The 24247-nt window shown below is 45.0% G+C and overlaps 8 protein-coding genes across 8 annotated transcripts; 4 read left to right on the plus strand and 4 right to left on the minus strand.

Annotated features, from left to right (window-relative positions):
• The first annotated feature begins 821 nt into the window (after nucleotides 1-821).
• On the plus strand, nucleotides 822-2785 carry F4813DRAFT_186237 (uncharacterized protein). Its single transcript, XM_049239367.1, has 2 exons — nucleotides 822-1562; nucleotides 1665-2785. Exons 1-2 carry the CDS (start codon nucleotides 947-949, stop codon nucleotides 2540-2542), a joined length of 1494 nt encoding a protein of 497 aa, XP_049097225.1. The 5' UTR covers nucleotides 822-946; the 3' UTR covers nucleotides 2543-2785.
• Nucleotides 2786-3330: 545 nt separating this feature from the next.
• Nucleotides 3331-3792, plus strand: F4813DRAFT_186239 (uncharacterized protein). Its single transcript, XM_049239368.1, has one exon. It carries the CDS (start codon nucleotides 3423-3425, stop codon nucleotides 3672-3674), a length of 252 nt encoding a protein of 83 aa, XP_049097226.1. The 5' UTR covers nucleotides 3331-3422; the 3' UTR covers nucleotides 3675-3792.
• F4813DRAFT_186209 (Co-chaperone Hsc20) lies at nucleotides 3726-5110 on the minus strand. Its single transcript, XM_049239366.1, has one exon. It carries the CDS (start codon nucleotides 4656-4658, stop codon nucleotides 3777-3779), a length of 882 nt encoding a protein of 293 aa, XP_049097227.1. The 5' UTR covers nucleotides 4659-5110; the 3' UTR covers nucleotides 3726-3776.
• Nucleotides 5111-5416: 306 nt separating this feature from the next.
• On the minus strand, nucleotides 5417-7441 carry F4813DRAFT_382198 (uncharacterized protein; the record flags this gene model as incomplete). Its single annotated transcript, XM_049245768.1, has 2 exons — nucleotides 5417-7004; nucleotides 7059-7441. The coding sequence occupies 2 exons, from the start codon at nucleotides 7439-7441 to the stop codon at nucleotides 5417-5419; spliced, it is 1971 nt and encodes a 656-aa protein (XP_049097228.1).
• A 4758-nt stretch (nucleotides 7442-12199) lies between these two features.
• Nucleotides 12200-13206, plus strand: F4813DRAFT_391976 (uncharacterized protein; the record flags this gene model as incomplete). Its single annotated transcript, XM_049247230.1, has 3 exons — nucleotides 12200-12416; nucleotides 12540-12988; nucleotides 13057-13206. The coding sequence occupies 3 exons, from the start codon at nucleotides 12200-12202 to the stop codon at nucleotides 13204-13206; spliced, it is 816 nt and encodes a 271-aa protein (XP_049097229.1).
• Nucleotides 13207-13737: 531 nt separating this feature from the next.
• On the plus strand, nucleotides 13738-14346 carry F4813DRAFT_391977 (uncharacterized protein; the record flags this gene model as incomplete). Its single annotated transcript, XM_049247231.1, has 2 exons — nucleotides 13738-13882; nucleotides 13952-14346. 2 exons carry the CDS (start codon nucleotides 13738-13740, stop codon nucleotides 14344-14346), a joined length of 540 nt encoding a protein of 179 aa, XP_049097230.1.
• Nucleotides 14347-14853: 507 nt separating this feature from the next.
• F4813DRAFT_186297 (S-adenosyl-L-methionine-dependent methyltransferase) lies at nucleotides 14854-16371 on the minus strand. Its single transcript, XM_049239370.1, has 3 exons — nucleotides 16039-16371; nucleotides 15960-15989; nucleotides 14854-15912 (listed from the first exon to the last, which is right to left on the minus strand). The coding sequence occupies exons 1-3, from the start codon at nucleotides 16089-16091 to the stop codon at nucleotides 15117-15119; spliced, it is 879 nt and encodes a 292-aa protein (XP_049097231.1). The 5' UTR covers nucleotides 16092-16371; the 3' UTR covers nucleotides 14854-15116.
• F4813DRAFT_186285 (uncharacterized protein) lies at nucleotides 15920-22347 on the minus strand. Its single transcript, XM_049239369.1, has 9 exons — nucleotides 21940-22347; nucleotides 21019-21883; nucleotides 19294-20966; nucleotides 18878-19228; nucleotides 18195-18809; nucleotides 17217-18135; nucleotides 16857-17162; nucleotides 16039-16800; nucleotides 15920-15989 (listed from the first exon to the last, which is right to left on the minus strand). The coding sequence occupies exons 1-8, from the start codon at nucleotides 22113-22115 to the stop codon at nucleotides 16609-16611; spliced, it is 5097 nt and encodes a 1698-aa protein (XP_049097232.1). The 5' UTR covers nucleotides 22116-22347; the 3' UTR covers nucleotides 15920-15989; nucleotides 16039-16608.
• Nucleotides 22348-24247: the final 1900 nt, after the last annotated feature.

Below are 24247 nucleotides of genomic sequence, written 5' to 3' on the forward strand. Positions count from 1 at the left end.
CCCGTTTATTATTATAACTGTATACAGTGGTTCGCTCTTCTAAGGAATGTCTTAAGATCAGTTCTTATATTTCTATATTTTGCGTCGCACTACGAATTGTGATATCTTAATTTCATTTTCAGACAAGCATAGTCCCTTTTATCTGACATCTTCTAACATTTTGTCTAAGAAAGATATGCACTACTAGTAATTTCTATGTAGCTTTACAAGAGGTTGTCAGTTGTTATAGCATTGCCTATTTCTTTAATTTCGATATAAATACCTAACGTATTGACTACACAAGCTATAAGTTATCCAACAGGTATCGAGATAAAACTATATGTTCATATTAAAAAGACGCTAATTTCGGTGTGAGCAGCTCCCGGCTTACATCGAGTTCTCTGATCTGCATTAAAGCAGCCGACATCAATGACGAAACTGCAGACCCTAGATAACAACTCCTACCGTATAAGCAATTTTCAGCTTGCCATGCAGAATCAAGTCCTCAGACTAGTAGGCTGGCAAGGCAGTTTACTGTATAGTTCCACTATTGTGGCTGCGTATTTTGCACATGAGTTACTGCATACCAACCATTCATCCGATGCATTAGCAACCTCGCGTGAGAAGAAAGTTGAAATTTTATTGGTTAGGAGTCCTAGTTGGAGGATTCAATCCTTTGAAATATTGCACCTCCTTCTTGCTCGATATGCATTTTAGTGTCTTAGGCTCTCCCGCTGTCGTTCGAAAAACAGTCATGTATATAGGTAGCTAGCTAGGGGTATAAAATCTAACCAACAAACAGAATTCACGAACGCCTCAATTATTCGGATCAGTTAGCTGATTAGAGGGCAGTATTGTGTATATGATATTATATTTCATTCTGCCACGGCTTTATAATTGGCCGTGAAGGATATAGAACTTGGCTCGCAGCATAGTCGATCTCGGTACGCAAACGAGTTGTGTTGTAATGGATCTGTCATACTTTGACTACGTGAAATATTTATCTCGAAACCAACCCGATCTAAAACCCCTATCCGAGTTTCTTACAGGTCCTTGCCAACGGTCCGATGTTGAGGTAGTCGAGTGTCACGTTGCAGGCCTGGAGTTTTGTAGCGATGGAACCACGCACTACTCTAGGATGGGCACTGACGAGTTGACCGATATAAGTTCAAGATTTATAGCGAAAGATACGTCCTCGAATGCAGTTGGACTTTGTCTCCTTGTGGAGGATATTGGTCCTAGTGTTATGGACACCCTGGGTGGAATCCTGGATGTCGACCCCTATTTCTTCTGTGGGCATATTGAGAGGAGGTTCGTAGATATCGAGAAAGATCCGCCATCGTCTCTTATGACGTCTCTTCCGTCTTGCATCGGCTCTCAGAACTTCGCGAACTTTCACTACCAACGACCAATCGATTTAGGAGAACTGGATGCGTATCCTAGTATCCCACACAATCTCCGCCTTCGCGGCAGTTCTACACGGCCTCGTCGAGCTCTCCCAGAGCTATTTGGAAGATATGTTGGACTTATTCGATCATGCTTCTCTATATTTTATAAGAGACTTAACGGTGATCGATGGATCTGTATGTGATTAAGCCTCTCTTACCTATATACTAAACCCATTAAGCTTCTTTCTCAACTTCTCTGGCATCTCATTTCATCCGGCAACAGTTAATTTTGGTTAGGCCTAATGTTGATGGACTCTATATCAACTGATGTTATAGGGTATCTCTCGACGAAGGAGAACGCACAAGTCACCAGCTTTCGAACACGCCAAGTACCATATCGGAATAGGAGAGGCAGCATTAACGGGATGCTAAAATTCTCGGAATTCCGCAAAACTCCAGGTGCTAGTGACGTGCGGCCTGTATCTATGATGGACGAAGTCGCAAGGCTACTGCAGAGCTGCTCAGGCGCGTCCACGAGGTCACCTTCAACTTACAACTTATTCTTCTTATCGACAGGTCCCATTAAACTAATTATCGACGAGTGGTTGACATATTCGCTCATTATGAGCCGGTATATTAAAGTGTATGAATATTCGGCACAGAGCGTACAGGATCGCCTAAGAAATTTCGAAAGTGAGGACGTCGTCGATCTGTATCGGTGGCGGCGAAGGAGCCAACACAGCCTGCACAAGCTACAGGTTCTAAAGTGGTTCGTTGAATCATCATTGAACTATTCTAAGAGGCATTATGACAATTCTCCTCCGGTTGAAGATGGAGAAGCTCTAACACGGGATATCGACTACATCATAGCCCAAATCGAGCAGAATGGGAACGCGCTTGAAGCGATGATACCTATTATGGCGTCTATCATTCAACTTTTAGACTCGCGCAGATCAGTTGTTGAAGCGATATATGTTAAACGATTAACATACATCGCGATCGTATTCCTTCCGCTTTCTTTCGTCGCGACTCTCTTTAGCATGAGCGATAATTTCTCGATCGCTGGTACTGGAGTCTGGATATATGTGGCAACTGCTGTGCCTCTTTTATTGCTAGTCTTGGTGGTCTCCGGCTTGCCTACCCGAGCGGCTTTGAGAAAGGCGAAATCACTTTAGCGGATGATTATTCGCTGCATGGTGCAAGCAGCAAGCAGCAAGCAGGCTGCGCCCGTTTCAGTAAAATCCGGTTTGAGCACTGAGATAAGCTGTGTTTACCTACCTGCATACAGCCTACATATATCTCAGGTAGTTGAGTACTTGCTACACAGGTAAAGTTGTACTGGGTATAGTAAGGCTAAGCTATTGAACATGAGATACGAATATATAAAGCTAGAGGGTATAGGGAATATGGGAAAGGCTGACAGTTATAACTACGACTCTTTTAACACATTCAACCACAGCCCCTCTTCCATCAACAGAACAACAGCCATAGGTTTACCCATTACTGTTTGCGCTTAGTTCAATATAAATTTATTATAACATATACGCTAGCGGCTCATTGTCGCATTTTCACTGGTTACTGGCGAGATCTGCATTACTGATCTGACTACATCTATACGAAACGTAACAATCATAGTATACCTGGGAAGTTCTTAGGTTCGATGGAAAGAGGCCTACGTCCAGAGCTAGTCGACGAATCTAGGAAGTTATACGCAGATAAGAAGTCTGCTATAAACGAACATGTCAGTAAGGTAAAAGGAGATACTCCAGGATGCGACCAAGTCTGGAGCATTTCGAGCCATCCCAATAACAACGAGAATGAAAGAACTCAACTCGGCGCTGGATTCTCTTCGAAGGAGGATACTGTATAGAGTATTACCTGACCCGGACCACACCTTTACGGTTCTCGAGATATTCTATGCCTATTATACTAAACGACGGCTTACCTTTAGCGAGGTTATGAACTTCTTTAATAAATCAAATCGACTTCTAGAGATGGAGCAAAATATTGAAAACTGAGAAAGTCAACTTCAATTTCTTGGCGAGGTTTTGTGGCATGACGCATTTTTTCCAGGGATCACCATTTAAGGAGACAATTCGGCCATCCAGACCCATCTCTTTGTATATAACCGAGTCGTTCGACGGCAATTCTGTTTCAATAGGGGAGGCTGGCTATTTCAAGCCAGTATGGTCCAACACACCAACCTGGCGACATGTACTAAGACTACCTACTCAGTGGACGGTAAACACAATCGACCTTTCTAAGTATACAAAGAGAAGTTTTTCTTTTAGTGACCGGTCTACTTGACCTTTTACTTGACCTGGGCTGTCATAGCCATCTAAAACCCCCGGATGCAATTCCGGCCAGGTCTATCAGTAATTTCTGTAAACAGTCACCTAGGTAGACACATCAATGCTGCAGCACAACCGGCTTCCCCTCCTCCCAATCCCTCACCGCCTCCCTAATATTAACCCAATACCTCAGCCGCGTAACCTCCCTCCTCGCCGCCTCCCCGTCGTCCCCCTCGAACGCCCGAGCGAGCCTATCCTCGCTCTCCCGTATCCTCGCCTCGTTCTCCGCCCGCAGCGCCTCCAGCTCCTCCTCGCACCCGGCCTCCTCGATCGCCTCCCGCGTCTCCAGCACCAGCATCAGCAGCTCCGCGTCCTCGACCCGCCCCGCGTCCTCGCCCGCCGCGTCGATGCCCCACCGCTGCCGCAGCAGGTATTGCGCCCGCGCGAGCGGCTCCGCCAGCGTGCGGTACGCCTCGTTGATGTATGCCGACGCCGCTTCCGCCCGCCGCTTGGATGATGCGCCGCCGCGGGCGAGGTCCGGGTGCGCGGTCGCTTGCAGGGCGAGGAATTCGCGGCGGAGCGCGCGCACGTCGATTGCGAAGCGGCCTTTTGGCGGGGGGCCCTGGGGCAGGGTCTGCGGGAAGAGGTCGTAGTGCGATGTTGGCTTCTTTCCGTCTTCTTGTTCCGTGCTAGTCGGCTTGGGAGTTTCTTGCTCTGCTGGTGCTGCTTCTTGTTCGCGGGGTGAGGATGCCGCGCTGCTTGATAAGTGCCGTCTTGTCTGAAGACTTAGGCTATTGCCGTTGCTGTTGCTAATGTGTGTTCTGCATGGGGCTGGTCTTATGGTGATGAGTTGGCGAGAAGAGAGACTTCTGTTTAATATGATGGGCCTGACGGGAGCGGCGTTGTTAATCGTTGCTGAAGTTGGATGGAGGCTCTGCTGCTGTCTGCAGACGTCGCAAACACGCCGCAGCGGTCTTCGAGGTAGTAAAGAGGATCGCATTAGTACGGAGTATTTGTTGGTAATATTCCTAACTCAACCGCGGTAACATGTAACAACACTTATATACTCTTTCATTTTATTCTTGGAGTTTATTTCGAGGGCGAAGAAGAGTTTAAGAAGAATCTTAAAAGAATCTAAAAAGAGTCGAGGTTTGGCGTTGGATTGATTTGGAGAAAGAAGCTTTAAATTCGGAACAATGACGTTTGCTGCGGTTTTCTTCGGCCATAATTCCGCACATCCAAATCTCGGCGCCGAACCGCCGGTATATCCGGTGTTAACGATCGGAAACATCTGTCACACAACTAATACGTACTGAATAGGCGATATATGAGGTCTAATTGATGATATTCCTGATGATTTGATTGATTGAGGTAAAATCGTGGGAACGCGTGTTACACCGTTATTTTACATGAGACTAGGGATTTTCAGGTCACCTGACATGGCTGACATGGCTGACATGGCTGACTAATCTGACAACATCTTTATTTACTCTTCATAATACTATAATATAATATACAACATTTAGTTGCAACCATAAAACCACTTTCCAATTATTACATAGATGGGGTATCATGTATAAACACAAATATAACAACATGGGAGTCATACCCATTCTCCCCTTGCTTCTTCCGCATTCCAGATATATTTGAACATAAACCTCCTCCTGTTCCCCTTAAATGGTATATATATGTGCGCAAATGAATCAGAAAATGTCATTACCCAAACCCCAAGCTGGGCTCATCCGCTGTCGCATCTCATCATAGTGTTACAAGACGCCAACGTCCGCGCTCGGTGTGAAGCCAGCGTTCGCGTTCCTTCTTGTCAGCAATGTTTCCGTTATACGAGTTCCAGCGCCCGTTGCATCCCTCCCGGCCTTCAACTTTTAGGTTTTCACCTTGGTCGCCAAGTACGTCAGAAATGTCAACGAGCCCGCCGTTTTCGTCTGTCGCACCCTCATCTGGCATCACGCAATACCATATTTTTGACTCTACTTGGCCGATGAACCCCGCAAGGCCATAGTCTTCAGCCACAGACCCGTCCTCATTTATCACGTTTACAAAAAAGCGAGGTTTTTGCCACGCCGCCTCTAGTCTGCTCTGCGCCGCGGTCCGAGACTGTGAAAGGTTGCTCGACATCTTGGATGGGAAAAGCTGGTCCTCCATTGGGAAACTAAGCCCTAAGGGAGACTTGCTTGGCGTCTTCGGCGTGCTTGGCGTTGTTGGAGTTGCCGGAGGGCTAGGCCGCGACGTGCACTTAGAGATAAGACCGCGCAACTTATCATTACATGTCTCGATCTTCTCCATCGGCTTACAGAGCGACTGGAAAATTCCCTCGGGATCATTCGGCGCGCGTAAGTTCCGTAACGATGGAAAGCCGTTCGCTTCTATGCTTCTAGCAAGTATCGAGTCTGCCTTATTTGCGGACGATTGGTTACTCGTAATATCCCAGTGCAGCTTGCGCAACGACGGCGAAGCAAGATAGGGAAATAACCATATCATCTCATTTGGTGGCATAATCGGCGGAGAACCTTGTACTAGCGAAAATGTCTCCAATACCGTAAGGTTCGAGAGAACCTGGCTGAGCGTCGGTAACGAGTCAACATCCATGTGCTGAAGAGTAAGCTTTTTAAGTGATCGAGTCGAGGGTCGCCTGACGAAAGAGGAAAGACCTTCGCTAGATACACCTGGAAGATGCGATAATGTGAGTGTTTGCAGCGGTGGCAATGAGAGTAGATTCGCATCGTTAAAAGATGTAAAAGGTAAGTGAGATAGATGAAGATTCTCAAGAGCTGGCAGGCGAGATAATATGTCAGGTATAAGAGACACAGGTGTAAGCGTCGCGCCCGGGAGGCAGTGTATCGACAGAGTTTTCAAATGCTCCCAGTCCGTGTGAAGTTCTAAGAAGTCTTCGCTTAGCTGATGTGGTAAGTCTCCCGGGGCTTCTTTGAAATTTGGGTTCTCCGAATTCAGTAGCGCTGCAGCGTTCGAAAGACGGCGCTTCCTCTGAAATTGAGAGGGCTCGATGGTCCAATGCATCTCTGTTAACTTGCGCCGAGTGGATAATGCATGGAATAGACGGTTGAACGAGTAGTCGTGGTTCTGGTGAAATCCAACTAATCGTTCGAAGTTAGGACATGCCATGATGACAGAAGCCACCAAGTTCTGGTATAGGTCAAGAGGAACGCCTTGGGTCACAGCTGGAGCTTTCAGGCTATGAACCATCGCCGCCAGTTTGGGGTTTGATCTTAATGTTCGCCGAAGTAGTACGAGACGAGAACCAAAATTCAGCTTGTATCGCTTCCTTTGCATTTGCGAATCTGCCCCGACCAGTTGGATATCCTCGTATCTATGACTATCTGTTAGTTCTTCCTGTCTAAGTCTCCGCTGTTGTAGAACTCACAGTGCGACTTGGGCGGCTCTCAACAAGCCCCGCCCTGACACAGCGACAGAGCACAAATCTCTCATCATGCATGTTGCACAACTTGTACTATCAGGCTTTAGATGCAACTTCTTTAGTTCGTCCAGAATAAGTCCTAGAACTTCTTCGGGGAGGGCAGCTAAGAGTTCCCCTGTTTCTCTTCTCGGCCGGTATTGTTTAATTGGTGCCGGTCGCTGCCATCCGTACTCGATCTTTCGTGGACTCGAATTCCAAGACTCGAGGCTCGTCCTGCTGCTGGCTGGACTCGAAAGAATAGCATCGAAAGTGTCGTTCGTTTTGACCGAGCTCGCAGCACTAGACACGCTGCTTGAGGTCCTTGAACGATTAGGTACAACGGGCCGCATGTCGATCTGCGCGTAGTTGCTCATCATTGCCGGCGGTAGCTTTGTTGGTTGCTGGGTCTGCTGAGCATATGTTGGCCCCATAGCGTTGAAGTTTGGGCGGTTGGCCCTCGTTACCGATTCTTTTGCTGAGTGGTCTCGTATCGTAAAAGAATTAGGAGTAAATCCGGGGTCTCGAGAAGCATACGAAGGACCCATTGTGGAGCTGTCTAGCGGTGGTACGGGTCCCAACACGTTATCGTCAGATCTTGACTGAAGTGCCACAGCAGATTCAGTTTGTGATCTCCGGTGTCTCGTAGTTCTAGAAGAAGGAATAGGTTTATTAGTAGGAAAGAAAGGGACCCGACTAAGAAGAATAGACATTGAAAGACCAGAGGTGAAGATCGACAGGTTTTGATGGGTCCACAGAGATTAAAAGACCAGGCGTGTGCCTTGCATCAACTAAACTGGCGAACTTTTTGGTCGGGAGCTTGGACATGGTTGTAGCTCTAGGTCCATGGCGTTTCCTGACTCGTTAACAACTGGTCAACGACTACTACATAGTCTGGGTTTTCTGGCCATATTTGGCTTAGGCTATCTAGAAATAGTCCGAAACCAATTCAAACTCGTAATAGGCGACTACACTCGGCTGTTGGTAGCGCGAGGCTGCCTTTATGTAGCAAATCGCGGTGGAAATTAATTAACCCCTGACAGAATGGATGTGTTCCCTTGGGGGAACGGCATATCACCCCAGGAACGCCAAAGCAGCAAGGAATATATGACGCCAGTTGACAAGTTACATAAAAAGGGGGAATATGGCATGCTGCATGCAACATCCTCCTTGATATTAGCACAAGATGGACAAGGAAACCCAACTTTGGGCATATATGAAGTTCGTAAAAACGGATGCGCCTGGAGATGAAAAATTGAAATGTTCGTATGGCTTGGGAGCTGAGACAAGGACCCCTCAAGCCATTCGGGGGCTTGCATCAAATCGGATTAAAAAAACTTACAATGATCTAAAATTGGAGTCGGTGGCTTCGGTATGGCGTTCTAGGCTTGGGCGGTCATCATCGTTGCCGACTAGGCGAATTGTTGGAGAACTGAATGGCCTCCGATCGCTTGTTTTAACCGGGAGTGAATTCCTTTTCTGAAGCTTTCGAACTAAAGATCGCGGCTTAAAGAAGGAAACATGGCCAAATGCTGCATACCAGGATCGCCCCGAGTTTAACGACGTGGTAGTATCCATTACCTCTGAAGGGGTGCCTGGCCAGGTTCAAATTCTCAATGCGTTACACTTCGGGCGCAGGGGTAATTCGGTCACCGAATTTCCCGTCGTGGTTACGCCTCTGGTCTGGTCCGGTACGGTACTTCTTCACGGAAACCTGGGCTAGGTAGTTTTGCGAGACAAGTGTTAACGCATCTATATTCGCTATCCTTTTCTTTCGTCGGGGATTTTCGAGAGTTAGACGTCTAATGTATAAAAAATCCGGCAGATGCTTCCAAATGTCGTAAATGATGTAATGTCGGCGAAACTCTTCAGTATCGAAATCATATAAACTGCAAGTTAAATTGGCGGCCAAATAAGATAGGGGGTCAAAGCTAGTCCAGGTCTGAGTATATTTAGGAACTAGCGATCGCGTATAATACTCGGTATATAAGTAGGTGACTATTCGAATGGTATTAAACGGTAGAAATTGTATGGTCACGGTCGTGCGGCCCTCGACGACTTTTTCATATAAACTATGACAAAGTCATCGGCAGGCGGCAAAGCATATATATAAGCATATATATACCTACCTACGTAGGTAATATGTCAGCCGTAGCTCCCGGCGACACGATATCCAATAGACTGTAGCGGTTTCGCCAAGATGGCTTGAGCTGGTCAAGTTCTTCGGACCCGCAAGTCTTAACTACGAACAATCGTGTTCTACTCACCTTGAATGATAAAAAGCCGCTCGAACCTGTAACAACCCAACCTAGTGGTCGTTTGGCCTAGCCAGCAACGGACACCGCTTCTTTGCGGTCCAACTCCCCGATAGCGCTAGGGTGGTCTTCAGGTTTTGAATAGTAGGTTCGGCGAGAACAGCTGAGAGGCTGAGCGAAGCCAAAAAGCTTTAGGGCAACACGCCAACCTCCGTTAAACTTGCAGTTCGGTAGAAGGCCCATATTTAAACTTCTAAATATGGTGTCTGCACGTTATTAGGGTAGTGTACATAGTTGGTAAGTATTGGTAAGGCGTCAGGGCGGCAGGGCGGCTACCGTTAGGTATCCAACAGATAGGCTCGCCTCAGACCTCACGCCAGGGTTAATGCGTGGTTGATGCGTCTAATATGGAAAAGCAGATCGCGGGGTCCTCTCGAATCTGTATGGCTGAGGCTGATTGATGAAGCAGACTAACACAGCAGGTAGATTCAGGTAGATTGAAGAATGATGGTGAGTCGAGTAAGCTGGTATTAAGTCAAGACGAATCGAAACCCCCGAGCTGTAAGACCTTCCCGCTTGGGATCAGCACGACCCGTTTATTCAATGTTCCCCAGAATACCCAAACCATATTCTAGTGAGGGTCTGGCAAACGGTAAACGGGTCTGGTAAACGAATGATTGGGGTCTTGGTGGACATGTGAGCGTGGCTTAGATAGCCTAACCAATCCAACCAAAAAGAAGGACTCGATGCGGTGTAGCACTGATAGTCGTTGTCATAGGCGGTACAAAGTTATGAAGCTCAAAATAAATACCCTGGAAATACAAGGACAATTCTAGTGCAAGACCTTCAATGTTGTCATAGTATGGCATTCAACTGATGATGCACAATCGTAAAATTAATTGTAAAGTGGAAGATAAACTTTTTGGAGGCAGAATATCTGTGAGATTATGTAAGCACACCAGGTAGGTACCAAGGTACCTACTTCAATCTGCATGCTTGACTGCGGTTACTTATCGATAAATTGTGTCTTATTGCATGTATCACCTCAGTTCTTTTTTTACAATTCAACATCCCGTTATGCTCTTAAAACTATTTATTATTACATCATGGCGAAGTACACAATTAAATAGCATCCCATCCTTTATTTTCAACCACGGGTCCTTTCCTCGAGGCTTTTATTCTATCGGATCACTTTTGACTTGTCAATTGTACTTTGTTGGTTATCCAGTCCTAGGAAGAGGCTCAATCAGCTTATATCCTAATATGCACGGATATTGTGCCACCCAGCCCTATCACGTAGCAAGTTATAAGTGGAATAATAATGTTGCAGAACACTGCCACTTCCACCAAATAATCTCTGCTGACACCGTACGGTGCTTTATAGGTCCGATAATGCTCATAAAGGCTCACTAACACAGCATGACTTGTTTGGTTTCCTAGAGATTTCATAGTCCCACGTTTCTAATCATCCTAAATATAGCCACAATAAATCTATAGATACAGTTTCTGAGGTTATTTGTAAAAGATCGGATAGGATATAATCTGACCTGCTTTTCTTGAACATTATGAAATGTACCACCCAAGGGATTGGGTAGCTCACATCGTCTGAATGATTTACCCATTTTCTCTGAAATGCCCCTTAAAGGGGCATCGTTTCGACGCCAGTAAATCATGAAGAATCCCACACGATCCCTTATAGTCAATAATGATAGAAACAAGGACGTTTATGAATGATATCACTTTGACTTTATGCTGTAAATATCTAAATAAATAAACCACAACATATATTCAGCTTACTAACAATTGCTCACTCTTAGGTCTAAACCTTCAAGAGTATGTTGATTTTCCTTTCTTTCTTTTCTGTCAACTGTTAAATGCAAATATTTCAATAACAAGATTAATGGCTTAGAAAACAACACTCTCTGATGTGAGTTTTATAACAAGCCATTACCCCTATTACTACTATTCTGCTACAAAGTAGCAAGATCTTACGATATATACTACCCTGTCTCTAAATCTGTGTCTATTGGTACTTACACTCATACGTTTATTTCGAAGTAATACAGGCCGTCTTCTATTTCCTTAGTATCGACATCTACGCCTAATAGTTATGGAACACGGTCCAGTGAAGCACATTATAGATCCTCATAGGCTATTCTTCTTAACTTATCAGTTGTTTGTGACTATTTCTGTACGTCTTTTTCGTAGCTTACATAACTTATAGCTACGCTTCCAGTCGACAATGTGAGGATACGAGCAAGAAGCGAGAGCACAGCTCTGTTGGAACATGAAGAATTACAGAACGAACTGAGAATGAACCACCGATATATCTGGGAGCCCTTTGTCCTAGGTGTCTTAGTGGTCTAGGGATCTGACAGATAATCCTAATTAAGGACCTACGTATAACGGAAGACCTAGTACTCAGGAATAAGGCAGTGACTCAGTGTGAAGCTTCTCACAGCTTTGTGTTGTTCGTTCTCAAGACGACAATCCTCTGTTGCCGTCCCACTGTACGTGAAATGTACAAAGACGTTCATCATTCATGTCAATAGTACATTGTCAACTGTCCTTGACAATCGTAATACTTGGCAACAGTCCTGTTGCCGCCGGCGATGGTCACATGGGAGACCCTAAAGCTTTAGGCCACGATCGAAAATAAAAACCAGACCAGTGTGACTGCATATTTTCGAGAGAAACAACCCAACTTCTCTCCAACCTACCAGGTCCTCGCATCTCCTACTTAAGCGAGGTTCTACCTGAGAAGTAGACAGTCTCCTACTAACTTGTCCATTCATTACATCTTTTCTTCCCCAAGTTCGCAGCTCATCAATCTAGATATTTTGTCCGCACTTCATCATGTCCCACAATCCCCAGGGCGAGGAGCCGCCCCGAGACCCTCCTGGAGAGCCTTCTGGAACTCCCAGAACTCCCCGACCTCCCCGACGTCCCGGACGTCCTGGACCTCGAGACTCTCCTGCGTTTCGCGGAATTCCCACCCCGAGACCCGGAGTGGATTCTCCTATCTTCTACTTCAGAGGTCGCACAGGTCCCTATGATGCTGCCTTCTACTCGGGTAAGTCCTCCTTTCTTTAAAGATCCATGCTAGATACCTGCAACATCCCCCACACATCCTCTGGTGAATTATCTTCGTGATTATTTTGGGAATATAATCTAACACGACCATGATACGTGACAGCCCCGGGCCCATCCCAGCAGCCCGCGAACGAAGAGGAGGCAGTCGCCACACCTCTTCGACATCACTACTATGGATGCCCCTGTGTGGATTGTCTCCGTTACTACCATCCGAACAACTACTTCACCCACGGCAGCCATGACCCGACTGGTGTTCCTGGAGCCCATCACCCTGGCCCTGGCGGCGCAGCACCCCAGACCAACGCGAATGATGTGCATGCTCTAGACCGAGCCGGCATTGAAGCTCTCAACCGCCAAGCTCAAGATTACGTCTTCCAGACAGCTACGAGCCACGCTCGCAACGTACGCGTTCCTCAGATGCAGTACCAGCCGCCTCAGTTCCAATCGGGCCCCGCTCATGGTCAGGTTGCAGTCCAAGGCCAGTACCAGGGCCAGCATCAAGGCCCTTCTCAAGGTCCTCCTAAAGGTTCTCACCCCAAGTTCAACGAAAAGGTAAGAAGCCCCCCTAGGTAACATTTACTGTTTGATTACGTGTGACCTAACGGAAGTTTGATGCCCAGGAACTTAAGGAGCTTAAGGCCTATAGAGAACGTAAGGAACGAGAAGAGCGTGAGGAACGCGTGAGGCGTTTCCGTGAGCAGAACGAGCGAGCGATCGGATTTCACGAGTCCGACGATGAAGAATTCATCCCCAATATCCGAAACCCCTGAAGAATTACGAAGCAATCTGAACGGAACGGCAGCGGCGAATCATGGAGGCTTACTTTGCATTAGTTGATGATCGAGCATGGCATTCAGCATAGCATTCAGGAGTTGGTTTTGCTTATTGGTAGCTACATAGTTCACTTGCACAAGGATCAATACGGAAAGTCTTGTTTTTCAAGCATAGTTGCATCTCAAACCTTTCGGTACTTAATACAAAGCTCGTATTCTTAGGAGACCAAAGCCTCTCGTTTCCCCTGCGTTAGCTCCCTTCGACGGATCGTAATAAGCAATGATAGTTTCCGAAGTTTCTTCTCGAGCATGTGCCCCTTGGAGGCCTATAAACAGTAGCTCGGTCCCAGGTAATTGTTGGGACGCTTTGAACCATAATATACCTAATTATTGCTGATTGCAGAATGTTGAGCCTGCATTTTCCGGCAGTTTCTTGACTGTACTTGACACATATTCGTCCTTTGATACCTACTTTTGCTCCTCCCTTAACGCCCCTATATTCACTACGTTTTTGCGCCATCGAACAAAATGCACCCGCGGCGCGCTCTTCATAACCTGGTTATAGGACTACGACTTTATAAAGCTGGAGCTGTAATATGCTCCTCAAACCTCCTAGTTGACGACTTCTCGCGGTTTTCCAACAGGAGGAATAACCTCGGACTAAAGGCAAGCGGTAAGAGACTTACGATCGCCAAACGATGTAGCTACAAAACTTATAAGGAAGTTAGCTAATCCTTAACAGATGATGGTTCTATGACATCAATTTCCGTCCTTGGTGATTCTATCTCATTTACACCCCGGCCAATGTCCTACTTCTACGAGACCGTGCCCTGTGTTGACGCAGAGGCATCCGGGTACGAAGCGCTCGCATTTACCATGAAAGCACCCCAGAATGCATCTATCACGCTCGAGATGCAGACGATGGAGAACTGTTCAATAGAGGCGTACAATAGTACATGGCGATATGTCATGAACTTTACTGGCGAGCCCCAGAGGATCGTGGCTCCCGTGAGCTCGTTCCGAGGAGCTAGGACGAATGGTATTGCCGCGTTTAACTGGGCGACTTGGGAATCGCAGAGCACAGGTTTCGTCTGGGAGCTTGGCGACATAGAGCTGATCTGCGGTGCGGTATCTTAGAAGCTTACCTAGGTCTGTAATCTATATAATTGGAATGTTCTTGAAGTAAGTCGAGGATTTGGAGCTGTAGTCCTGTCGGATTCTGACACGGCGATAATTCAACCTATTTTCTCCTGTGCGACGACTGTTTTAACGATATTACCCTTATATCTCCAAATTTACGTCTTAACTAAATCATGCCGCACCCAAGTATAGTATATCTTGACGCCGTGTCCCCTTGTTGAAACCAGCTCTGGTGTTTGACAAATTCCACTAACCTTCTATAGTCGGGTTCAGATCTTTTTGGAGGCGCTGTAAAATATGAATGGGAAGAAAGAGCCACGCAGAAAGCCAAATTTACTAAACAGTAGTCTAGAGGCACTTATAACCCATAGTATCGTGTCAGTGATGGAAGAATAATATCCCTATCTGTCGAAGAACGACGAATACGCTTATGAAATACATACCATACGAATTTATTCCAGAAAGATGGTACAGCAAACTCACGCTAATCAAGGACAGGCATCAATTTTCTCCATTCCGTGTTGGTAAATGCTGTTTCTCCAGGTATGCTGCATATATAGACTAGGATTATGATTCCAGTCAATATAACAGCTATTCTAAATTAGAATCATATCGAATTTACCCCTGGAGCGAGGGCTGTACTTGTATAATGCTTACATTCCCGCCTTTAAGTCTAATATAATGTAAGAGATCCCCATGCTAGTAAATTTTAATATCTTATAATCTATTGAAATCTCGGTCTAACCAAATGTGAGCTTTATTAATGCCTATAAACCCAATAGGTGTACCCCCCTAAGCGCGCCGCTTAATTCCCAAGGCTTCCGACCACAAGCCACATATATCTCATACCTCACATACCCACCCGACTCAACATCCTCGCTTGTCTTCTTCTCCATCTCGTCCAGCCGATCGTTCGTCATCGCACCAGGTGCCCCCCGCTCAGTCATCATACGGGCCCACGAGAAGAACAGCCCCGTGACGTTCGTCGTCAACGTCTTTCTCGTCTCCGGAAGCCTATCAGACGCAGTCACATCCGTCAAGACGGGGTTTAGGCCTGCATCCCGCATCTCGCGAGGAAGCGTGCACCATCCGTGTTCGGATCGCTCCCGCAGCGCGTCGCTGAAGAGGTTGCCCATGAAACGGATTGCTTCGACTTTGGAGTCTACGAGGCCACGTAAGTACTTGACTCCGAGGAAATCGCACTCTTCCCACTGGAGGAACCCGCCGGGCTTTAGGAGCTCGGTGAGGTTTCGTACGACGATGGCCCAGTCGGTCGGTAGCATTGCTGCTACCAGCAGACGGGCATGTACCACGTCGTATTTGCCGTGAAGTTCCTTTGGAGCAGGCTGTTTCATATCTAGTACACTAAGAGATATATTTGGTGGGAGCGTGCTCTCTTGAGGGTAGAGCTTTGGGGATATGTCGTAACCATCGAGGATGGCATCGGGATTTTGTTCTCGGAGAAGTAATAGGAACTTGCCGGTTCCGGTCCCTATATCTGCAATTTGTGGTTTTGGCGGCAGGCTGGCGACAACGGCAGGATGGAGTAGATATCCAATATTGCTATGTGAGTGAGCAGCAGTTTCTTGAGATCGTGTGGGAGCTCATACTCATTTATATAGTCTAATTGTGTATCAAGTCTGTGTCTGATTAGAAGCCACTCTAGGTAAATCTGTATTTGGCGCGCACCTTTGGACCTCGCTATCGTTGCGGGTCATATTATCGGTATAGACGTCAGACATCTTGGTTGATTAATGGATAATATCGCTGGAATCCGTTGTTAAAGAGGTAGCAGGATTCCGGGTACTCAGAGCAGTTAATATTGTATTTTCGTTTAGTTGTTTTGAGAGTTACTTCTGCTTCCAGCTTTGAAAACAGCTTATCTTGGTAACTATCTCCGATTTATACTCCTGAGCTGAATCCCTTTCATGTGGAGTTGCCTAAGTTCAGCTCTCTAGTCCTCAAATTGTACACCGCTAGCACGATATGCTCGGACACTTTGCCTAGGTAGGTTAGGGAAGAAACATGTCATAAAAGGGTATTTATCTTTGTACGGATTGTTCCTTGCCAAGTAAATTAACCTAGGCCAATATCTTTTATAGGGTCCCGCAAAGGTTAGATCAATGCGATGCCATGCGATGCCATGCTGGAATAGAAACGCCAAGACGAGCTGATACCAATATACAACATGGTATCTTTAACTAGTCAGGGTAATTTGATTTTGTAGTTGTAAACTTTCGTAATTAACCTAGGAAAAATTCAGTCGAACTCGGGAGTTTCCCGTGTAAATCCAAACACCGGCCTCACCGTCCACCTATCAGCCGAGAACACCAACCGCCCCTCATCAAGCTGGATCGGATCGACGTAGATGTCAAGAGTAATACCGCCGCTGTACAGCTCGGAAACTCGGAAGATAACATATATCGAATCTTTCGTGGAAAGCCTCTCCATCTAGAAGAGTACATAATTTAGCATATACAATAGTTGGATTGGAGGGGGAGATTTACCTTGTGGTATTGAGTATCCGACATAAAAAAGGGGGCATCTCGACCCCCTGGAGTAGTCTTCACTTCAATATAATACATGGGCCGTGAGCCTCTCCAACTACTCGAGAGAAGACCCTTACTTATGAGAATTGCTGTTAGTTTACTGCTATCGTCTTTGTACTCGAGGTCGGACGTTTCAATTCCGGACCAGCTGCTCATATCTGCGTAATCCGGGTGTACTGTGACGAATTCCCGAATAGTACTTTTCCAATTAGCCCTGGTAAACCCTCTGAGAGCTGGGTCCATCGAAGAGAGAAGCTCGTAGACCTAGAATATTGTCAATACAATTCTTGATTTAACAAAGGCTATGAGAACACTTACGAAGAGTTCCCCTGCGGCTCCTACTTTCTTGTCGCGCTCGAACCGCGACATACCCAATTGAGGATCAAATAGATCATGTTCGTCGAATATCGTGCTATCGATGGTATTATTGCCTGGAATAACATCCAGGAGCACCGAGAGATCCGTTTCTTCCGAGAGGATTCGGCTTTTCCTAGCTTTACGTATCACTTGTGATAGAAGAGCACAGTACTTTTGAGTCGCCTTTCTCTGTCTTTCCGCGATAGTCGTCGTGAATGGATCTGGCGAAGGAGCCGTTCGTGCGGATGAATAGAGGTCTTTACTTGAACTTGTCCTAGGGGTAGAATAGTATGTGTAATCTGTTGCTGGTGTCTCTGGATTCTCATACGGGGATTCGCTGTCGAAAAGGGGGGTCGCCGGCTCGGAGGGACGCGGGCGTAGTATTCGAGGGGTAGAAGGTTCGACGAGCGTGGGTGTAGAAGTAAGGGTCGGTGTAGGTTGATTAGTGCTGATATCTTCTTGGTCGTCTTGCTCTGGTATGGTTACTTCAATAATGCCCCTTTCGATAAGATAATAATCAACTTGTCTAGCCTTCGTCGTCAAGATGCCCTGGATTAAGAACTCTGCATTGGGATCAATATCTCTCTTGGAGTTTGTCCTGGGATCTGTCATCATCCACTTCGTTAAGCGATTGGGAAGAGTGGAGAGGTAAGATTTATCTCGTAAGTCTTCGTCGCGCGGAACGTATATTTCTAACCCATCGTTATCGTTGATATGGATCATTCCACGGTCGACATCATGGCTCACAGTCTGTCCGCCTATGGTGAGTACCAGTTTTGTTGATATTTCCGGTGTCTCCCATGTGCGTAAATTGCGGAGCAGGTCGTATAACGCTTGGCCATTGCCTTCAATCCGAGGGCTCCTGAAATGAGTTGCGATGCTACGAAACCAATTTATTAGCAGGAATTCCTATAATCTTGTAGGGTCGATTTGACTTACCGAAGTAGCCCATATGCCTTTTTCCTGATATCTTGGATTGGGTCTGATATTGGTGTTTTTAAGCCTGAATCCACAACAGACGTCTCCTGAACTAATCGTGATAGATACCTATCCTCGAGGCCCGCCCACTTTATGAGAGGCATGAGTTTAACAATATCGTTTACGGCGAAATCGAGAATTTTGACCTTGTCGTAGAAAATATCGCCAAGTTTCTTGCGATCGATAATGCCAAAGCTGGTCTCCGCCGAATGCAGAGCTATCTTGCCACCAACCTCCCTAACTGGTAGGATTCGACGTTTTAGTAACTTCTCGGGAGAAGTATTGAAGTTTTCGAGCTCGATATGTGAGTTGAAAGTCCAAAGGAGATTTTTAACGCGTCCCGTCGTGGCCTCTTCCGGATCCAGTTCCAACAATTCGTTGTAGATAATATCGGCGTCTAACACACGTACAGCTAGCTTTTCGACAAAAAAGCCCTCCAAATCCCCGTCATATATATTGCTCAAGTTTACCCTACCTCGAATTGGCGATGAGACACACCATAGACACTGCGATGGCATATGCCACTTTTGGGGACTGACATCCGCAAAAACCAAGGCATCGTTTTTGAACGCGTTTCTAAGGTAGATAATATGGTTAGGACACTTGACATCTGTTTGACGAATATTTTAGGCATCACACATTACCTCATTTCTTCTAACTGAGTACTAGATAGTCTCATAGCACTTAATTCCGAGTATAATTCTCGAATTCTATCATGGATCCCTGGGGGGTTCGACTCTTTGATATGCTTTAGCTCTCCCACAATATGATTCCATGAGCACTTCGGGAGTCTCAGGGTTTCTTGGAGGAATGTCCTGAAGTTAGGGAACCCCGGGACAGAATCTTTGAATTGCGCATATATGGGGAGGACTGGGAAGACGGTCTCCATGTTCATGGGCCCATCGAGTAGACATTTACTGGGAGATTCCCAAGTTGACTTACGCTGCTCCCAAGCAGATATTATAAACACAAGTCGTTCACTCTGAAAAGTATCACTAGTTTACTAGTTAGTCTACCTGATACGAACCCGGTTTTAGCCTAGGAAATAATGCATACATACCGTATCTGAGTCTGTTTCGTTTCTTGCATTTCTTTGCCTTGCGAGTCCAAGCATTCTGCATGAAGGCGTAAATATAGACGCAAAATGCGTAAAGGGTCAACAAGACCGTCCTTAAACAGATTGCCCAAATGTATATGAGTAAGAATGTCAAGGTAGAACTCTAGATTGGTGTTAAACTTCACCCCCAAATCGTGCAAGAAGTGCCATTGAGACACCGAGTCTGAATCATCGTTAATGTCAAGGAAAGGGAAGAATTCTCCTTCTCGCATGAACTCGTCACGCCTTTCTAATAATACCGGCAAAGGGAAATATGATGTCGAAAGGCTTGAACGCCGACCACCTTGGCATGGTACCCTCAGTCCATCATCCAGCTTCTCTATCAGTTCGGGTGTCACACGGGACTTTTCCAAATCCCAACTTTGTCTCAAGAGATTCAGAAGCTCCGAAGGAAGGTGCTTGTCGACGAATGTACATTCGTCTGAAAGCGAGTTCCCGGAAGCATCGAATAGCCTCGAGTAATTACGAACCTTGAGGCATGTTTCGAGCCATTCTCTCCACGTCAGATCATGTTGAGTTGATTTTCCTGGGTCGTCTTCAAAATACTTTCTGTTTATAAAATGAACATTAAACCACTCTGGAGATTTGTCGGCCTTGGAGATTAGTTCCCAGAATCCCTTGTCCGAGTAAGACACGTGTGAAATCAATGGATACAAAGATCCGCGATCATCGCGTAGCAACAAATCCTTATAATCCTCATATCTATTGGAAGTGGAATCTTGGCCGTGTGTTAGATAGAGGAATTTGAGATGAGAGAGTGAAGTTTCGTAGTTTATCCTCATAGCCCCCCATCTCCAATATTCTTCAAAGACTTTGACACGGATATGGTGTACTGAAGCATATTTTGCATCGAGATGAGCGAACAATTGTTTCCTTTCAGATATTGCTGTAGCAGCGGGGTCTATGAGGCGAAACTCGAGACCAGCCGGGATCGCGAGTCCGTTCATCGTAGTTGCAAAATGCACATCAGGTTCAGTTGAATTAACCCATGCGTTATCGACTAGGGGGATCAGATGTAACGACTTAGTTGTTTTCATCGTCGTCTGCCATCCGTTTTTAAAGGGTAGACTTAAAAGTCGGGCTGCACGAGCGTGCCAATCAGAATCGGTCCCTGTGGACTGCATCCTGGATGTATTGCTATACAAATCTCTCGATACTCTCTGAAGCACCTCATCCTGATATATTGTTTTGAGTCCATAGTCCTGAAGAATATCGAGGTCGCTCATCTTGTAATTAGATGAAATATAACAGGCTTTATCGCCGGGGAGGTCGATAAATAGGGGATCTCCGTGTTGATCAAGTGTGTCCAAGCTGAGTCGTCTTGCTTGCGGTATCTGTCTTTGGATCGTTGAATCCCGCAAAATCAAAATCTCTTCACAGCAAATGCTTTCTTTGATCTTATTAACGAGCCTTAACCAGAATGGGTCCCATGGATAGTTTGATAACCTTGGAAGGTAACGCATCCACTGATACTTCAAGGTCGGATGAAGGCAAAGCGATCTCATTGCAACCACGAAAGCCTTTGCCAGTGAATCTAACAGCTGAATATTTCGGGATGAGGTGGTCACGATATCCTCTCGGTTCGCTTGGGTTACGAAATCGCTGTGGATTAGGAACTAGCCAACTCATTAGTATTTGATTTATTTGGTACATATTGGTGTCTCTTACGTTGAATCCCACTCGGCGGACTGGAAGAAATGCGAAGAGTTCCTGTTGTTCGATGAATGGTTCATCATCATGTGAAAGAGGAAACGCGAGGATAATTGGAGCAGTACTTTCTGCCCTCGATGCTTCTTCCTGGAGAGAATACGTTCTGTTCTCACTATGAGGAAGATTACGTGCAATATGCTCCACGATATGGTATCTTTGTGTTGTATGGGTCGTCTTTTTGTCCTGGGTATGGAATTTCTCGAGTATGCGATTGCTGACTTGGTTGGTATGATTTATTTTAAGCAAAGAGGATGATATTTCGGTCCCAGCATCGTCGTAGATGTGCACCTTGATTTGCTTTAGCTTCTTTAGGAAAAGGAGCATCGTAGGTTGAAGTTCGTTCAACTGATTAAGGATGTTTTGTCGCCGCGCATCTTCGGTGCCTGAGACATCGGTGGGGTGCAAAAACAATGTGATTTTAGTCAAGGGCATCGGTATTTCTTCCGTCGGTTCGCACCATTCCGGAGATATCATTCCTATACCGGAATCGCCCTTTTGGTGGGTAAATGTGAACGAATAGTCTCCAGACTGAATGTGAACTTTCCATGCTGCCTTGAAGACTGACTTGAAGCCAATGCCTTTCTCGCCAATGTATCCTTGAGCCCCTGTCTTTGAACTCGCTCCAATCTTACATATCGCTCTAAGATTTGCTTCGGTAAAGCCATCTTCGTTGCATTTGACAACAACTCGATCCTTATACACATCAAAAGACACGTATGGCACGATTCCTGAAGACTCTGCTCGGGAGAAGCAGTTATCCTCGGCGTTTTGTAAGAGCTCGAAGATCCATCTAACATCCTTAGTATAGAGATTCTTTGCCAGCCTAATGTAGCGTTATGTCAGTATCTCTTCCTATTTCCGGTAATAAGGAGTTCGTACGTAATGACACTTGTTCCTACCAGCGTGTGTGCCATGAGGAGTGCTTCTTGAACTTGACGGCGAGTATCTGCGGGCATAGTTGCATAAACATCCTGGCCGAGGTAGCCATGCTGCTTGGAAATGCTTTGCACGAGCCGGCGCGCTGCTTCTTTCCCAGAGACACTAGAACTTGCCATGTTTAAGAAGGCTGGATATGTATTTCGTATGACTAAATGATCATTTTTATTATATCTGCATTGTCTCTGGCAGTATAAACTCTAATGTATAATAGATAGTTAAACAGAAAGTAATTTAAAGAAAGTTGTAGTAGGTAGAATGGAGGGAGCATAGCACAATATAGTCAAGGGCCTAATTCTAAACATGCAAGGGGCACAATGTATTTCTATACAGGCTATCGGTCGGATGTATTGCCAGACAACTTGTCTTCGGCCCGGGGAGCTTATGCCCCATTCTCGGGGTCGTGCCCGTGGTTTCGTCGGTACTTGAAGCGCGCGCTTACACAGACACCTCAAGGTCTACCACGACAAGACCTACCTAATTAGGCTTTGCCAAGTTAGGCATGCCACATGGATGTGACCATAGTAATAATTTTAGCATGACATATTATTGGTAGCAGAGATATTCCCGAGGCTACGGTCGCATTGTGTTGACCTGGCTGAATTAGGAGCAACGGACCTAGACACGAGAGGATCTTCTACTTCTTCATATATTATTTGGTATCACACTACTGCCCAGGCATTGGTTATCACACGACTTTCCTACCACGCCTTAGCTATTGTTTGGGGGCTGGGCAGATATATACATGTCACGGTCACATTGGATTTATGCAGTTAGGTTTCAAGTCCGATGAAGACTTTGAACGTGTTTTAATTATGACCAACAACATGGTGAACACAGCCTCAAATTGGAACGAAGCCGGGTTAGAGTCCGGGTTTGGCTGGTTTTATTTGCTAGCACAACCTTTCAGTTTTCTGTTTACCACTCGGCTTACTTGCTGGTCTTCTAGGCTGATTTAGTAAATTTCTTCGCTATTAATGTGCCTGAGGTGGTTTTCGCGACACCAAAATAATACGAATGCTAAGTGAAGCAATGGGATTTTACATGTGCGCTTGAAGAGACGGCCTAAATGATCCTTCGTAAGGCCTATTTCGGTATATTTCCTCACTCGGGCAAGACTTGCCTGGAAAGTTAAGGAGTTAGATGGCGTAGTGGTTTAACGCCTGGATGTGTGTTGGTTCGTGCCCACGGGCCGTAATATAAGTGGGTTCGAATCTTATTGTGGTTAAACCAAAAACGGGTTAATTTAGGTTTTTTTTGGGCACTGCTAGGCGTTAAGGGTAATTTTATTTCCGTTATCCCCTTAACTGGCATAAGACTACAACCCCCCCTGTAATCGGTATTGTATAAAGTCAGCCTACAACATACGCATAATAAATCCACTTTTATTTAGACCCAAGGCCTCTAATTGATTGGAAGCTCCTCATAATCAACAATACAAAAAAATACAAAACTAATTCCTTAAAATCTTATCCTTTTTAATAAAAACATCACTTTTTTAAAATAGTTTTAAATCGTTATATGTTAATAACCTCGTTTTTAACCCGCTTTTAACATATTATCGTCGCTTTTAATATCCCTCGATAATGAACAGGAATTAATATCTCCTGCAAAGTATGGCATATTACTTCAACGTCTAAATCCTCGTAAAAGGCCCTAAACAGCTGATAATAGCACTATACTCTGGAAAAACTATAAGGATTTATTAATCAAATAAAATATATATAATAAATACGTAAAATAAAGCCATAAACTATAAATATAAGAAAATAACAAATATATTTATATTAAATGCATAACTAAATGGTAATAATCGTGGCTATTTGATCAGAAGAATACAACGAATATTAAACCTTTATATGGCCTATAACCTAAGATTACATAATAATACCTTTGCTCTTAGCAATGTGGCACCACACCAGTTTAATAATTAAATAACTTTATAACACTTTAATATCGATAATATCGCTATTTAACTTAACTTAATTATTATATAAAATAATAAAATAAACCTTATAATTAAATAATTAAAAACTTATATTAACTTTAATATAAATACATACGCATTTTAAACCTTAAATAGTTAAGTTATTTAATAACTTTACTTAAAAACTTATTTAATTATTAAAAAATTAAATAAATATATATTATTAAAAATAAAGTTAAAGGGTATAGATTTAATATTAAAGTTCGTTAAAAAAACTTAAAAACAACGTTAAAAAAATAACATAAAAATCTTATAATAATATCA

This window comes from Daldinia decipiens (assembly GCF_022478715.1).
Source record: "Daldinia decipiens strain CBS 113046 unplaced genomic scaffold F4813scaffold_31, whole genome shotgun sequence".
Taxonomy (NCBI): Eukaryota; Fungi; Ascomycota; class Sordariomycetes; order Xylariales; family Hypoxylaceae; genus Daldinia; species Daldinia decipiens.

Bases quoted from the DNA above. Each gene is read 5' to 3' on its own strand.
- F4813DRAFT_186237 (XM_049239367.1), top strand. From the start codon at position 947: ATGGATCTGTCATACTTTGACTACGTGAAATATTTATCTCGAAACCAA. The intron at 1,563-1,664 runs GTATGTGATTAA...AATTTTGGTTAG, and splicing joins TAACGGTGATCGATGGATCT to GCCTAATGTTGATGGACTCT.
- F4813DRAFT_186239 (XM_049239368.1), top strand. From the start codon at position 3,423: ATGACGCATTTTTTCCAGGGATCACCATTTAAGGAGACAATTCGGCCA.
- F4813DRAFT_186209 (XM_049239366.1), bottom strand. From the start codon at position 4,658: ATGCGATCCTCTTTACTACCTCGAAGACCGCTGCGGCGTGTTTGCGAC.
- F4813DRAFT_186297 (XM_049239370.1), bottom strand. From the start codon at position 16,091: ATGTCTGACGTCTATACCGATAATATGACCCGCAACGATAGCGAGGTC. The intron at 15,990-16,038 runs GTGCGCGCCAAA...AATCAGACACAG, and splicing joins AACGATAGCGAGGTCCAAAG to ACTTGATACACAATTAGACT. The intron at 15,913-15,959 runs GTATGAGCTCCC...TCACTCACATAG, and splicing joins CAATTAGACTATATAAATGA to CAATATTGGATATCTACTCC.
- F4813DRAFT_186285 (XM_049239369.1), bottom strand. From the start codon at position 22,115: ATGGCAAGTTCTAGTGTCTCTGGGAAAGAAGCAGCGCGCCGGCTCGTG. The intron at 18,136-18,194 runs GTAAGTCAAATC...TTGGTTTCGTAG, and splicing joins AAGGCATATGGGCTACTTCG to CATCGCAACTCATTTCAGGA. The intron at 16,801-16,856 runs GTAAATCTCCCC...GTACTCTTCTAG, and splicing joins CGGATACTCAATACCACAAG to ATGGAGAGGCTTTCCACGAA.